The sequence below is a fragment of the Camponotus vicinus genome, unplaced genomic scaffold (genome assembly GCF_025532165.1).
Source record: "Camponotus vicinus isolate PSW18456_S1 unplaced genomic scaffold, iyCamVici1.0 SCAF_7, whole genome shotgun sequence".
NCBI classification, from domain to species: domain Eukaryota; kingdom Metazoa; phylum Arthropoda; class Insecta; order Hymenoptera; family Formicidae; genus Camponotus; species Camponotus vicinus.
The window spans coordinates 8,703,845-8,721,407 of NW_028141979.1; the positions used below are offsets into that span (position 1 = coordinate 8,703,845).

A 17,563-nucleotide genomic window follows, 5' to 3' on the forward strand; every position below is an offset into this window, starting at 1 on the left:
CGACGTCTAGTTCGGTGCCCTGTTAAAAATTGGGAATTTTTACTGTAAGATTGGAATTAATCCCAGGTTTTCCTGGCAATTTCCGAAAGCAATGATTTCGGTAGTAATTCAACGACGATACGCTTCTTTAACGTCGAATTAATTTAAATAATATATATCTAGATGAGAGAAATGTATCTTTTCTTTTCTTCGTTAAAAAATGTTCTTCATTATTAGGATTGGTATTATTATTGTCTATATAATGCCAGAAAGATTTAATAGTAGATTAAATATGGATATAGCGTTGTGTATAAATTTCAATTTTTTAAATAATTTCATAATTTAATTAATTTTTATTAACTTTTATGATAAAAATGATTACGAACGAATATATTTTATTAATTATTAATTAATTTGAAAAAATTATTTAAAATACATGCACAAATTAACGTATCCAATATATTTTTATAATTTTTGTTATTATAATATATTATATATACGCGAAATTATACATGAATGTTACATAAAATGTGCGAATACTTAAAAATTTAGAGACGAATCGAATGGGTACCCTTATATCAGTAAGATATTGATTAAAAGAAAAAAAATTATTAATTTAAACGTTACAAGAATAAGAATCTAGATAATTAATCTAGAATTAATTATATATTTAAAATTATTTCATTTATTTTATTTTGAACACTATTCGAATTGAAATTTTTTAAATCTTGCTGTTATCGGGTTCGATTCGTCTCGCGCGCGCAGACGGTACCCCAAATTTTGTGTTCGCACATTTAACACAAACTCCAATAATGCATGTATTTTATTATTTATAAATATAATCGTTCGTAATCACATTTCAATGACAAAGGTTATATTCATTTAATTTTCAATAAAGAAATATATTTCTTAGTAATGGAAGAACATGTTTTCTGACGTGAATATCAATTTCGTGAGTTGAAAATAATGACGAGGGATAATTGTCTTAGATTTAATACTGAAATCATTGCTATCGGGAATAGTCCGGAAGATCCAGGATTCGTTCCCTCCTACAGTGAAATTCCTGACGTTCAATGGATCACTTAACTTTTCTTCGCAGATTGATCTTGCGAAATCTGGTGTAGAAACAAGATGTTAATCGTTCTCCATTTTTAAGATCGCTCCTCTTTTTATCGGTTATTACCGGTATGTCACTCGCGTATCTGCAATTGAATATTTTAAATATTATCGATTTATTTATTCGTCGCCTTTTATCGCAAATTTTAAATCGCGATTTATCTTATAAAAATTCGCAAGTAAATCGGTCGGTGAATTGTATATTCACAAACATTACAGACCTCAAATGATTGTTGAAATATTTTTGATTTTTTATACTTACGTGATAATAATTATATCGCGCTCGTGTCTATTGAGAGCTTCGACCATTATATTTATTCGTCGCATTTTCTGGGGAATTTTAAATCGCGATTTATCTTATAATTTAATCGTTGACTTATACATTAAAGCTTTGTTTATCTTTCCACTTCTTTGAATATTGTTTTTTAATAGTTCGTGCAAAATGCTGGTAGTGCAAATATTTTCTTCTATAATTTAAAAGACGATCGATGACTATATTAATGACTGTTTTAATCGTCATTCTTTACATTATTTAAATCTTATTAAACTCCACTATTATATCGATTATTAGAGGGACTTCGAAAATCATTCGTTCCGTTATTTTCTATTAAACGTGGCCATAACGCGATTTTTAATTATATTTTAAAGCTTATAGAGCTCATTTCTTCTTATTCAGCTAATCATGCGCGAAATAGGATATGTATTTTATTCTCAATCGTGAAATTCGTATAAAGTCGCGTATATATTAATCACAAATAAATCGGACAGTGAATTTTATGTTCATAAACAATACGGATCACAAATGTTTGCTAAAATATCTTCGTCTGTCAACATTTGTGTGATAATAATTATATCGCACGCGTGTCTATTGATTCGATTATTATATTATAAAAATTATGCGTATCTCGCAATTGTGTGTGTGTGAATATTCGATTATTGTCGATTTATTTATTCGTCGCGTTTCTCGCGAATTTTAAATCGCAATTTATTTTGTAATTTAATCTTTGATTTACATCAAAGCTTGTTCTATCTTTACACGTTTTAAATATTTCTTTTCATGGTCTGCACGAAATGCGTCAATAATGCAAATACTTTGTTCTACAATCGAAGAAATGATCAATAATTTTATTAATGACTCTTTTGATCATGATTATTTACGTTTATACGTTATTTATATAAAACTAATTAAATTCTATTATTCTATGTCGATTATTAATAATAAATATCGCGTAATTAATCATCACTAATCAGTCTTGTCTGGTCTATGTAAAAATTTTTAGTAATTTTTATATTATACGTATACTTTGGACACTTTCGTGTAATAAATTTTATTTTGTATTAAGTTTAAAATTATAGTTTATATTAAATTTGTATTATATTTTGTAATACATATTTCTAATGCATTGTATTTTATATATTCTGCATTAAATTTTGTAATATATATATTTGTAATGTAATTATTTTTATATTACATAATTTAATATTTTGTAATGTGTTTTTTATGTAATTGCAAATTAATTATAATTTACGTTGTATATATTATAATTATGTAATATATATTTTTTATATGTATTATATTCTGTGTTTAAAAACTCTATTAAAAAAAATAAAAAAAATTAAAAAATTGTTCTTCAATTTTTCCTCCCCTGTATCTCCGCCTTAACGAAGGCATTTGCCAGGTAAGGAGGTTTTAGTACTCTCATGAACCTGAGAGCTATGCTGGCGGTAACATACGCCGATATTCATATAGTCTATTCTTATATTTAAAATCATTTGGACAACGTATGGGCACACATACATACACATATAGGTAAGTAATTTATAAAATTTATTTTTATAAAAATTATTATTTATCATATTTATATATTATTTTCAAAATAATGATTGTTATACTCTGGTGCTACCGGCATTTCGTGCACATAGCACGGAACAAAACCAGAAATTGTGCACATTATACATATATTACCCTCTGAGAACATTCATGGACCTTGGCTTTGTAGTTCATGTCCACGTTTTCAATGTCCATAGAGGGAGTATCGCTTTCAGGGATCACCTAAAAACAGACCATGACATTTCTCAGTCTTCTCTCTGGCCGTATGTTTGTCTCTTTCTAACTTATTGCACTAGTGTAGCAGTGCAGCTAAAAAGAACAGGCAGAATGTGCGTGCAATACACACCTTAGATTTTTTTATGTGCAAACAACTGTATGTAATATTATCTTGATTTATAAATGAAGCGATCTGATAATCAATTATCAGTATCGCAAAATAGATATGCAATCTTGACTATAAAAGCTGCTCTTTGAGTCTCTTACCTCAATTGGGAATAAAAAGTTACATGGTGCTTGGAGCATTAACTTCAGGAGGGTCTATTAATTAAAAAAAAATACATATATATAAGTGTGATTACCAAGTCATGTGCATTTTGTTTATTTATCGCAATCCCAACGCCGATATTAAATCTTATCGGCTAATAGTTGCAACGAATCGAGATGAAACATATAAACGTCCTGCGTTATCCGCTCACTATTGGAAAAAGCATCCTGAATGTTTAGGAGGTATGATAAAAATATATTGGTGAATTATTTTTGAAAGAGTAACATATGATAAATATCCTTTAAATATTATGTAGAAATATTACTTAGAATACGAACTTTATTTTAAAAGAAAATTATATTTAATGAGAAAAAGAAATAATATTTTTGTCTCGTTTTTAATTTAAAAGAAAAACTTAAATGCGCTAGGTATCGACATGGAACCTGGTAAGGAGGGTGGAACTTGGCTGGCTGTGTCAATGAGAGGGAAAGCTGCTGTTATCTTAAATTTAGTTAACGAAAATAACGTAATTAGTTCATCGAAGAAAAGTCGTGGGCCTTTGATAAGTAATTTTGTTACCTCCAACGATTCTATAGAGACGTACTTAAATCAATTACACAAAGAAAATATTGACGGACAACCATATAATCCTTACTATTTAATTTCTCTAGATTTAAAGTAAGTAAAGGATTAATATGTTATAAACCTAAATAATTTAATTGTTGTCGTTTAACTTTAGCAATAATACAATGTAGCATCTTATAATATACAATCTTATACATAGATTATAAATCATCATCATTTTAATCATGTATAATTTTTTTCCAGGAATGCAAATACGTATTATTTAAGTAGCGATGCAAGGTCTACTGGACCTAAAATGTGTGACAGTGATATTATAGGTATCGGGAACAGTGGAATAGATCATTCGTATAAAAAAGTTGAAGTAGGAAAAAAAGAATTTAAACAAATTGTACAGAATGCGAATATATCAAAACAAAATATTCTTATTGAAGAACTTATTAATTTCCTAAAATCACAGACAAAGTATGTCACACACACACACACACACACACACACACACATATATATATATATATATATATATATATATATATATATATATACATACATTAGAATAATATATATAAATTTGTGTGATACAAATGCTCAATGAATTTTACAGATGTCTACCAGATCCCGAATTACAAAAGAACTATCCAACAACATATGAAGAATTTAGTTCAATTTTTGTTTCTGGAGATGAATATGGTACAAGGACACACTCTGTATTATTGATTGATGGTTCAAATCACGTAACATTTGTTGAAGAAACTCTTATGTCCGATTTGACATGGAAGCGACAGCAGTTTCAAAATGAATTAATATATAATATTTCTTGATATTCAGTTTAATATACCAGGCCCATAACCAGAGTAAATAGGGACATTGCCCTTATTTGTTTCCAAATGCTTTGCATATTTAAGAAAGCTAGGCAGTAAAAAAATCGATTCTTTCGTCTTTCAATTTTAGAAATTATTATGTTTTCTGAGTAAAATATCGTTTGATTTATGTTAAACTTCGCAAAATTGCGAAAATTACAATTATTTTAACAATTACTTGATTGTAATTTTATATTATTGATTAATTATATATTTTTTATATAAAATATTGATATTTAAAAAATAATGTATTTTGTGCATTGAAAAAAAGTTTTTGATTTTAAGATTTTATTTGCCCCTTCTAACATAATGAGCTGGTTACGGGCCTGTAATTATTTGTGCTATCGCACGTTTTTTAAGTACTATTTTCATAAATGGAAAAGATAGATAAAAGAATGTATTACTTTTTAGTATAATGAGAATTTACTTATACATATATATATTTATATTTTGTTAACAGTTACTTTAAAGATGGTATGAAATAGAATTAAAACGTCTAATTATTTAGATAATTTTTTATAAAGATTTTTCTTCACACTTTGTTTTCTGGATTGTCTGTTGTTATTATATACAAATATAATTTATTATATGTATATTATATATTATATATGTATATTATTTATTATATGTATATTAAATATAAATAAATAGTATATTATTTGGAGTATATTTAAACAAAATTTAAGACAATTCTTTTATACTTAAAAATTAATTCAAGCATTATGATTATCGTATGATATGCATATTATATGATTTATAAGAGAGAGATATAATACATATATATATACATACATATATATATATATATATATATATATATATATATATATATATATATATATACATATATATATATATATATATATATATATATATATATATATATATATTTAATGATTTAATTTTAAATATATTAATTATTTTTTTTATATAATTACTTTTATTTTCTTTTTAATTTAATTTAATTTTATTAATTATTAAACAAAAAAATTGCCAATCTTAATTGCAAATAAGTCAAGTTTAAACGTACTTTTAGATGGACCTGATTTTGAGACCTTACTCTTTTCATAGATCGATAAGACATTGAAGATTCTTAAATGACTTAACATTACAATTTTTAATCCTTTTCATTCTATCGACAAGTCATTACTTGTAGTCTAAGTGATCTTCTTAATTCTAATACTACTAAAAAATCAACATTATTTAAATCAACATTATCTACTAAAAAAACGACATTATTTATTTATATCATTTTAGATAAATTATATACAGGGTAGACCATTTTAATCGATACACGCGAATATCTCAGAAACACTGCTTGAAGTAATTTATTTTTATTTTCTTGATTTAAAATTATACATGTTTAATTGATTAAAATCATACAATCTCACTGATCTTAAAATTTGTAGATACTGAAGGCAAAGATCTAAATAAAATTAATTAATTTGCTTCCAATGAATTAAATTAATATTGAAAAATTGACTTAATTAATTAATAATTAAAACATACATAATTTTTAATTATTTAATATTAAATTTAGTAATTAATTTTAAATAGAATAATCATTTTAAGTTATTGTTAAAAAATAAGTAAATTAATTTATATGTAACAATTAAAAATCTGTTATTAATTATCAATTTGTTAATATCAATCAATTGCTATCATATATGTAATATTCATAAAATAAAGCATTAAAATTAGTTGACAGCAAGTATACATTAGTAACAAATTGTGACAAAAAATAATAACAAATAACACATATAATCTATATATCATAGACATAGTATATTCAAACTGAGCGTTTGCCTTTATTATTTAAAGAGTAAGGGATAAAAGCGCACGTATAAAAAGATTTACTCTATTTCATGCCTCTTGCACTTTCATTCTCCCTCGCTCTTCAATATTTGATTTCTTGATATGTTATATGCTATATGTTTAAACACAAATACAAATTTTGTATTTGAAAGTCTAAATTATGCGTTAATATCGTCCAGCTTTGCTAACTTATAACACAATTTTATAATTTTATTATTTATAATAAAATTATTGGGACTACGACATTTTCATAAAATAATTGTTGATTAAAATTAATTTTTTAAAAGAAGCTATTTAAAGTATATAAATCTATAGGACTTATAAACGAGAAAAATGCGTATATAATCATTTCCTTAACGATATTAATATTCTAATCCATTAACAATCATCACCGAAAAAAATTTGACTATATTTAATAATAATAAATAAAGTTGCGAATTTGTGTTAAAATTATTGAAATTTTATCTGTTAATGATAGTTTTAATTTTCTTTAAAACTCTGATGGTCTCGATTTAAAATTATGTTTGCGGTATTCCTTCTTTTTGACTTGCATTATTCGAAAGACTTGAAGTTGAGAATAAGGCTTAACAACGTATTTAAGATTTATTTATCATAGATAAGTAAATCTTTGCAACAATCTCAATTCCAACTTTTCAAGTTAAACGTTGACCAATGGCTCCTGCGAAATTAGAAATTATTAATACCATCAATAATTTGTAGACACACACATACGGTTGATAAAGATAAATAAAAAAATAAATTTATATATAAATAATTATACATAACATATAAATAATTTAAAATATTGTGGGAATTTTTGAATATCTTTAAAAAACCAAATGACATTAATGCGAGATATGAATTGTTACAAACAAAATATTATGTTTAATGTTTTTTTAATTGGTAAGAAGTATTTTTGCCAAATTCTAAGCAAATGTGTTTATGTTCAAAAGAGAAGAGTTTTTGCATTCGTGTTCGTATGAATTTCTACAATAACTAGAATACTTCTTCTTACGCTTCTCTCTCTCTTTCTCTAAAGGGTCACCTATTTGTAAAATATTCTGTATGTTTATATCCGTACTCGTTTGTACTGTTTGCTTATTTTTAATGTGTCTAAAAAAAATGTATCAATATGATATAGATTCTGCATATAATTTATTGTTTATACTTTACTTACGTATTGCATCACATTCCTATTCCATTCTGTCGTATCGATAAGTGTCTTGGTCATTGTTCCTTGGATCTTGATCTCTCTCATCATTGAAAAAGTAAAGCCAGTTTATTAATGTAGAGCAAAATCTTCTGACTAGCTCAAACTGATTATTGCTGATGCCCATTTATTAGAATGAAAAATCATAAAAAATTATTTTTAATAATAAAAATTCCCATAACATATTGAATAAAATATTTTATATAGCAGTTTGCGATTAATGCGATAAGATACGTATAAAGTGCAATATATTATACTCATTTTAATTTTTTACAAAACCTTTATTATAAAACATCATAGTTTCAATATTTAAAAAATTAAAAATTATATTATTTTTATTAAAAATGACAATTTTATCTAAATTAATAATACTTTTCTGTCAATCCTAAAATTTCTTTTTCATAATTATCATTCTTATTTCTTCAGTAATAAACGTAAAAACATGAAGTGAAAATTTATAGTTTATGTCATATTGTTAATTTTTTTAATCATAACTTTAATTGATTATAAATTGTTTGTATATAAATTAATTCAATATAAAGATTAGTCATTAATATTAAAAAATATTGATTTACCTAAAAAAAAATAAAAAAAAAATATTTGCCAAAGTAATTAGTAGGAACACTCCACATTCTACTATCATTGCAATAGTAACTAATTCAATATCTTCCATTGTTATATATATTATCATTCAATATTCTAAATATTACTTTTATATCGAAGTTAATACGTGTACTTTTACTGGTTGGTACAAATATCGTACAGACTAAAAAATAATTCTTATTAATTTTTGTTAACTAATATGTATTATTAATTATTCATTTTTTCGTCTCACAAAAATTTATTATAAATTTAATAATTAAATTAGTAAGAAACTTTATTATTAATAAATTATTTTTTTATTATTTAATAATTAATAAAAATTAATAACTTATAATTAATAAAATTAATAAGTTATTAGTAATAACAATTTACACATTCATGAACATATGCATTATTAGTAATACAATTTTGTGTGCAATAAAAACTACTTATTATTATTTTTTTCCATAAACTTAAAAAACATATATATTCTTCATCTTTAATATATTATTCTCTTTTTATACTTACTTAATATTGAAATATTGAAAAAGAAATGTAAAAAAACAAGCACACAATCATTTCAATCTTTTAAGTACTTTAGATTATAAATATTAAAATTAATTAAATAAATCTAATTTACAATAGAATTATACATCTTATCATTTTACCTAATATGCTAAGATAGAAACAAAAATAACTGTGAAGGAATATAACACAAAACGTTCACTGTGCATTTGCATTATCCTTAAAATATATCGTTGATATTTATTTATCGCTTTTCTTCAAAAGATTCGAGATTGCAATTTTCTTTATCGAATTTTTTTCAGCTTTCACTATTAATATTACGATGCTGTATCAATAATCTGTAAAAGAGACATGTATCTTATATATCGAAATCTTGTTGTGTTTGTACGATAACACATATTTTAGTCAAACGGAGAAAATAGACTTTTTAGCAATTAATTATCGGTCTCGAAATAAATATTTATAAGGAAAATAATAAAAGTAACAAGATATATAAAAATATTAAAAATACTGGGGAATCAAAAATACGAGAAAAAAAGGAATATAATTATATTTTGATTAATAAACTATATCATCACACACACACACACATACACATACACAATTTCTGTAATAAATTCTTTTAATCAGACATATGATATATAATTTCGCTATCATTAAAATAATATTATATCTCTGAAAATTAAAATATTTGAAAAATAATTAATAATAATAAGCTCTATCTTTCTAAATATGAATGTATTAATTATCCACGTGCTATCTAAAGTCGTACAAAAACTATGGTAAATCTATAAAATCATATTTAAAAATTTTCAATATTTCCCTATTTGCCCTTGGCAAATAAAACCGACATTTTTCTCTTGAATATTTCGCTAATAAATCAACAAATATTAAAAAGTAGAATTAATGCTCAGTAAACTTATCAAAAAATTATTAAAATGAGAACTTTTAATTAATTCTATTTCTGATTTTAATATGTTCAACATCATTATGACATAATTAAAATGAAACTGTAAGAACAAAATATTACATATGATAATTAATATATAAGTGATAAACGTATCGATGAATCATTAGAATTTTGAACATGAATTTTATGATACAAAAAATCGCAGTAAACTCGTATTGATGATTTCAATGTATCAGAACTTAAAACAAATATTGGCAAGACGAGAAAACAAATTGATACGTTCAGTGATATATTAATTGTCAGATATTAATAATTAATTTAATAAATTAATAATATTATAATGTTGAGTCTTTACCAGAGATCTCTCGTGATCCAAGTTGTTGTCTCTATGTACATACATTTTATACATACACGACACCACAACAATGACGAACTGAAAAATATAAATGAGATGCTCTTGATTAAAAACACAAGATTTCAGATATGACTGATTTCATTTAAAGAAGTATTATAGCTCGAATTATAAATTATTTGTGAAAATCTTACAATTATTTATATAGACACAAAAATGTCTTTAACATTGACAAATAATATTTTTTTAGGAGATACAGTTAGATGTTTTAAATATACCAAATTTAAGACTCTATAACTAAAAATTAAAAGAATATATAAATAATATGCAAATACTTACTTCTTATACAAATGGCGTTGATTTAAATGGCGTTTTAATCGCAAGATATTAATAATATATTGAACTTTCAATAAACTGACTTTCGAGAAAACGTTCGAAGCTACATCAACGTTATATTCGTGAATGCGAGTAACTGCTTCTATGAAATAAGATTGTGTGAGCAACTAAATTGAAGCATAACTCGAGTGTGCGTGATAAGAAGGTCGACAGCTGAACATGTAAATGTAAATAAACATTATTTCACACATGCGGTGTGACATTTAAGAGCTAAAAGTTACAGAAAAAACTATATTTTTTTGTTTTAATTTTTATTCACGTACGAGTTCGGAGAAAATCCAAGTTGTGTTCGATCGAATGTACCTTTTTAGGAATTAGAGATAAGATGATGCGAGAAGAAAGTCCGGAACGCTAATAAGACGCAAGATGTTTCACGAATCGACGAAATCCGAGTTTTTTATTAACTCGAGAATTAAGGGGATTATGATTATTATTGGCTATCAATTACGAGTCTGCGTGGAATATTTAGCTCAGAAGTCTGCGCGGATTATTTTGCTTGGAAAATTCGGGACACCATCAAGATAAGACATGCTAGCGAAATACAATGAATCTTTCAAATTTCGATTTTTTTACTGGACTATATGCGAATAAAATGACTATGATTATTAGTCAACGATCTAAGTTTCCGTGCGGATTAATTATTATACATTAATGTACATGTTAAGAATCATTGCTTGCTCCTTGTTTTTCTTGATTTTCATGCCATTTTAATATTCATTCAAAATATATACTTATATAAGTAATGAAGCATTCGTTAAACATCAAAAAAATTGAAAGATACATTTCAATAATAGTAAAAAAATTAGATAAATTTGTTTATAATTAACTTTTTGCTATACATTGATGAAGATTCTTCGTTTCTTTTGGAGTATATTCAAGATTTCATTCAATAAATTTTACAAAACGTATAACTTTTATTATTTATATAGTATTTAAAATATTAATATTAAGAATAAACTAGAATACTTTGTGTTATACTTTATTTTTAGTGATAGATCGTTGTGATCAAGATCATGTCATGGCGACGGCAATATAAAAAAAAAGCCAGTAGAGATGCACTATTATATATAATATGTGTATCTAAGTTTTATATATAATTATATATATTTATATATTTTTGTTTATCAATTGCTGTTTTTCTCTTTTTTAATACTTCGTTATTAACCAATTATTAATTTTGATATTATTTGCAAGTGGCAGGTATTTTTTTTAATAGAAAACGCGTTAATTATTTATTAAGATTCTAAAATTTGTATTTTTTAAAAATATTATCATACAATTTGTTACGCAAAAAACAGTCATCGATAAAAATACAAATAGCGATATAAATGTAGTATATAAACAAATGTTGAGTCTAACATAAAAATGTATTCATAAAAAACTATGTTTAAAATAGTAAATATATATATCTTGCAATCAAAGAATTATATGATTTGATATAATATATGATTGATAAAAAATTATATGATTGATTTATTTATAATGTATATGTTATTTTATTTTTTCCAAATGTTTATATTCAAGAATAAACAAATTATAGTACAATTATATTACAAAAATATCTGTATAATAAATCAGAAAAAAGTATGTTACCACCATCATTTGCAGTAATTTATTTTTATTTTCTTAATTTAAAATCTTCTTGATTTAAATATGATACATATTTAATTTATTAAATCACACAATCTACTGATCTTAAAATTTATAATACTGAAGGCAAAGAATACAATTAATTAATTTGCTTTAAATTAATCAAAAATTAGTTCAATTAATTAATAATTAAGGACATGTAGTTTTTAATTTATTATTATTAAATTTAGTTATTAATTTAAGTAGAATAAACACTTTAAATTTTCATTAAGAGATATATAAATTAATATATAACAGTTAAAATCTGTCATTATCAATTTGTTAATATCAATCAATTGCTATGATATACAGATAATATTCACAAAATAAAGAATTAAAATTAGTTGATCAGTATATATTAGTATCATATTGTAATCAAAAAGATAATAACAGATGCAGTACATACAGTCTGTATATCATAGATATAGTAAATTTAAACGGAGCGTTTGTCTTTATTTAAAGAGTAAGGGATAAAAATGCATGTACAATAAGATTTACTCTGTTTCGTGCCCCTTGCACTTCCGTTCTTCCTCGCTCGTGCGTAGCGTTTGTAGCATAGTTCTCCCGTTATGCTACATGCGAGTGATAGAGAATTTAAGGAGCATGGAACATCGTTTCCTGTGCACGTTGGCCCTTACTCTTTAACATTTGATATACTACGTTGTATATATTTAAACACAAATACAAGTTTTGTATTTAAAAGTCAAAATTATGCATTAATATTGTCCAACTTTACTAACTGATAACACAAATTTTATTATTTATAATAAAATTATTGTGATACTACGGCATTTTAATAAAATGATTGTTGATTAAAATTAATTTTTAAAAGAAGCTATTTAAAGTATTATACTATAAATATTTAGGACATATAAACAAGCGATATAAAATACATGCGCATATAATAATGTCTTCGATAATGTTAATATTCTAATCCATTAATAATCATCACCAAAAAAATTTGAATATATTTAAAAATTAATATACTTAAATATGTAAAACATAAAAATTCAAATTTTATAATTTAACTTTTATATTACAATTTAAAAATTTTAATAGAAATTTTAATTAAAATTTTAGCAGGAAATAAATAATATCACTTTAGATATATGATTTATAAGAATGTCTATAATATGCTTTTATAAATATAAATTTAAATTTCCCTCAATTTAAATTTTTAAATCCTTCATAAATTTGTTTATATATACATAAACACAATAAATAAAATTGCGATTTTGTGTTAAAATTATTAAAATTTTATCTGTTGATAATAATTTTAATTTCTTCAAAAAAATTCTGGTTTTGGTTTAATATCATATTTGTAGTATTGTTTGTTTTTGCTTGTATGCATTATCCAGAAGACTTAAAGTTGAGAATAGGACTAATAACATATTTAAGATTTATTTATCATAATAAATAAATCTTTGCAGCAATTTGCACAAATATCCATTCCAACTTTTCGAATTAGACGTTGATTAGTGGTTCCTGCGAAATTAGAGATTATTAATATTATCAATAACTTTTGGAAACACACATACGATTGATAAAGATAAATAAAAAATGTAAATATACATATAAATAATTATACATAACATATAAATAATTTGAAATATTGTGGGAATTTTTGAACATCTTTAAAAACCCAAATGACATTAATGCGAGATGAATTGTTGCAAACAAAATATTATGTTTAATGTTTTTTTAATTGGTAAGAAGTATTTTTGCCAAACTTTAAGCAAATGTCTTTATGTTCAAAAGAGAAGAGTTTTTGCATTCGTTTTCGTATGAATTTCTACAATAAGTAGAATATGCTTCTCTCTCTCTCTCTCTAAAGGGTCCATTTGTAAAATATTCTGTATGTTTATATCCATACTCGTTTGTATTGTTTGCTTATTTTTAATGTGTCTAAAAACAATGTATTAATATGATATAGGTTCTGCATATAATTTATTGTTTATACTTTACTTACGTATTGCTATCATATTCCTATTCCATTCTGTCGTATCGATAAGCGTCTTGGTCATTGTTCCTTGGATTTTGATCTCTCTCATCATAAAAAAACCAGTTTATTAATGTAGAAGAAAATCTTTTGAGTGTATACATAAACTGGTTAGTGCTGATAACCCATTTATTACAAAAAAATCATAAAAAAATTATAAAAAATTATTTTTAATAATAAAAGTTATTGAATAAAATGTTTTTTATAGCAGTTAGTGACTAATGCGATAAGATACGTATAAAGTGCAATATATTCATTTTTTAATTTTTTACAAAACTTTTATCGTAAAACATTATAGTCTCAATATTTAAAAAATTAAAAATAATATTTTCTTTTTATTAAAAATGAGGATTTTGTCTAAATTAATGATATTCTTTTTTTAATAATAAACTTTTTTTTCATAATTATCATTATTTAAGTAAGAAAAACCTTTTTATTATCTAAATTGTGTTTTTTATATTATCATTATTATTTGTTTCTTCAGTAACAAAAGTAAAAATGTTAAGTGCGAAAATTTATAGTTTATATCATATTTTCAATCATAGTTTTAATTCATTATTAATTGTTTGTATATAACCCAGCAAACATGATGACGTCTGAAGAACGTTTTAATGACATATAATTAATACGTCATTAAGACGTTTTTAGACGTTATCATGTTTGCTGGGAAAATAATTCAATATAATATTAATATTAAAAAATATTGATTTACCAGTATAAAAAGCAAAAATCTGCCAAGCTAATAATCATAGCCATTCCACATTCTGTCAATGTTACAATTTCACAAAAATATTCATCAACGAGTAAATCAATATCTTTCATTGTTATATATACTATCTTTCAATTTAATACTCCAAATGTAACTTTTTATATCGAAGTTAATAAGTGTACTGTTATTGGTAATATGTGTACTAATATCGTACAGACTAAAAAATAATTTTTATTAATTTTTATTAGTTTAGAAATTGAAACTAATATACTGTATCGATTTATTAACATTATTCATTTTTTTCTCTCACAAAAATTTATTACAAATTTAATAATTCTGTTAGTGAAAAGAAACTTATTATTAATAAATTAGTTCTTTATTATTTAATAATATAAATTTAATATAAATTAAGTTATTAGTAGTAACAATTTACATATTTATGTATATATTATTAGAAAAACAGTTCTGTATACAATAAAAATTACTTATTATTATTTTTAATTCAAAAAACATATATTCTTTATTTTTAATATATATATTTTTACCCTTACTTTTCGATAAATATTGAGAGAGAAGTGTAAGAAACACGCACATATTTATTAATTTCAATCTTCTAAATACTTTAGATTATAAATATTAAAATTAATTAAATAAATCTAATTTATAATAGAATTATATAGCGTATCATTTTGCCTAATGTGTTAAGATAAAAACAAAAATAGCTATGAATAAATATAACGGACAAAACGTTTACTGTATATTTGCATTGTCCTTAAAACACATTATATTTAGTGCTTTTCTTCAACAAAAAATTCGAGACTGCAATTTTCTTTATCCAATCTTTTCCAGCCCTCGTTACCAATATTGCGATGTTGTATCAATCATCCGTAAAAAAAGACATGTATTTTATATATCGAAATCTTGTTGTGCGACAGCACAGATTTTAGTCAAACGGTGAAAATAGACTTTTTATCAATTATCGATTGAAAGAGATATTTATGATGAAAGTAATAAAAGTAACAAGATATATAAAAATATTTAAAAAAAATTGACATCAAGAATATTGGAGAAAAAAAGAATATAATTATATTTTTATTAATAAAGTATATTATCTGACACACACACACACACACACACACACACACACACACACACACACACACACACACACACACATTTCTGTAATAAATTTTTTAGTCAGAAATATAATATATAGTTTTGCCATCATAATAATATTATAATCTATATAGAGAGTTTTATATATTAATATTATAATCTATAGATAGTTTTGCCATCAAAATAATATTATCTCTGAAAATTAAAATTAAAAAAATTAAATTTGAATAATTAAAATTTGAAAAATAATAATAACTGATAATAATAAGCTCTGTACTTCTAGATATGACATTGCGGGAAGAACAAAATTTTTATATTCATTATCCGTGCTTGCTAAAGTCCTAAAAACTACGATAACTCTATAAAATCATACTTAAAGATTTCCAATATTTCCCTATTTGCCCTTGACAAATAAAACCGATATTTTTCTCTTGAATATTTCGCTAATAAATCAATAATATATTAAAGAGTAGAATTAATGCTGAATAATCTTATAAAAAGTCATTAAAATGAAAACTTTTAATTAATGTTATAACATATATACATCAAAACTGTACCTTTTGATCGATTTTGTTCCTAATTTTAACATGCTCGACATTTCGAATTTATTAAGACATAACGAACATTGGAATTGCAATAATAAAATATTGCGTACTCTAAATAATATATGATAATTAAATATATAAATGATGAACGTGCGTATCGATGAATCGTTAGAACTTCAAGCACGAATTTTACAATACAAATAAATCGCAGTAAACTCATATTGATGATTTTATTGTTAATAATCAAAATTTAAAACAAATATTATAATTAGCAAGACAAGATGTGAAAACAAATTGACACGTTCAGCGATATACTAATTGTCAAATACGAATAATTAATTTTATATCATAATGTATGTTGAGACCTTACCAGAGATCGTGATCCAAGTGTTGTCTTGTGTGTGTGTACGTTTCTTATATATATATATATATATACGACACCACACCAATGACGAATGTATGGCTTCTGAGAAACGAGATGTTCTTGATTAAGATACAAGATTTCAGATATACTGATTTCATTTAAAGAAATATTATATCTCAAATGTTATAAATTATTTGTGAAAATTATTTAAATGTAGATATAAATATGTCTTTAAAATCTTCAAATAATATTTTTTTAAGAGATACAGTTTGTTTCAAATATACTAAATTTACCTTATAACTAAAGAAAAGAATATATATAAATAATATGCAAATATTTACACTTTTTATACAAACGGCGTTAATTGTTTAAATTGCAAGATATTAATAATTTATTAAACCTTCAATAAACTGACTTTTGAAAAAACGGTCGGAATTACACCGATGTTCGTATGTGATTAAATTCGTTCGTAATTAAATCCATGAAATAAGATTGAAAGAAGACTGTGCAAGTAAATTGATATAATACATTTACCAAATTGATAATACACTTTTATGAT

At 23.8% G+C, this 17,563-nt stretch overlaps 1 protein-coding gene and 1 long non-coding RNA gene across 3 annotated transcripts; one reads left to right on the forward strand and one right to left on the reverse strand.

Moving 5' to 3' along the window:
* Positions 1-3,208: 3,208 nt before the first annotated feature.
* On the forward strand, positions 3,209-5,532 carry Tango2 (transport and golgi organization 2). Its single transcript, XM_083104802.1, has 4 exons — positions 3,209-3,652; positions 3,839-4,088; positions 4,239-4,457; positions 4,597-5,532. The coding sequence occupies exons 1-4, from the start codon at positions 3,511-3,513 to the stop codon at positions 4,811-4,813; spliced, it is 828 nt and encodes a 275-aa protein (XP_082960928.1). The 5' UTR covers positions 3,209-3,510; the 3' UTR covers positions 4,814-5,532.
* Positions 5,533-6,491: 959 nt separating this feature from the next.
* LOC145974585 (uncharacterized) lies at positions 6,492-10,748 on the reverse strand. 2 transcript variants are annotated; one of them, XR_014439743.1, is made up of 7 exons: positions 10,586-10,748; positions 10,250-10,327; positions 9,128-9,322; positions 8,453-8,643; positions 7,845-7,993; positions 7,683-7,780; positions 6,492-7,346 (listed from the first exon to the last, which is right to left on the reverse strand). It is a non-coding gene; the product is annotated as an uncharacterized LOC145974585 (long non-coding RNA). The 2 variants fall into 2 exon arrangements; XR_014439744.1 differs by lacking the exons at positions 9,128-9,322; positions 10,250-10,327; positions 10,586-10,748 and adding an exon at positions 8,988-9,098.
* Positions 10,749-17,563: the final 6,815 nt, after the last annotated feature.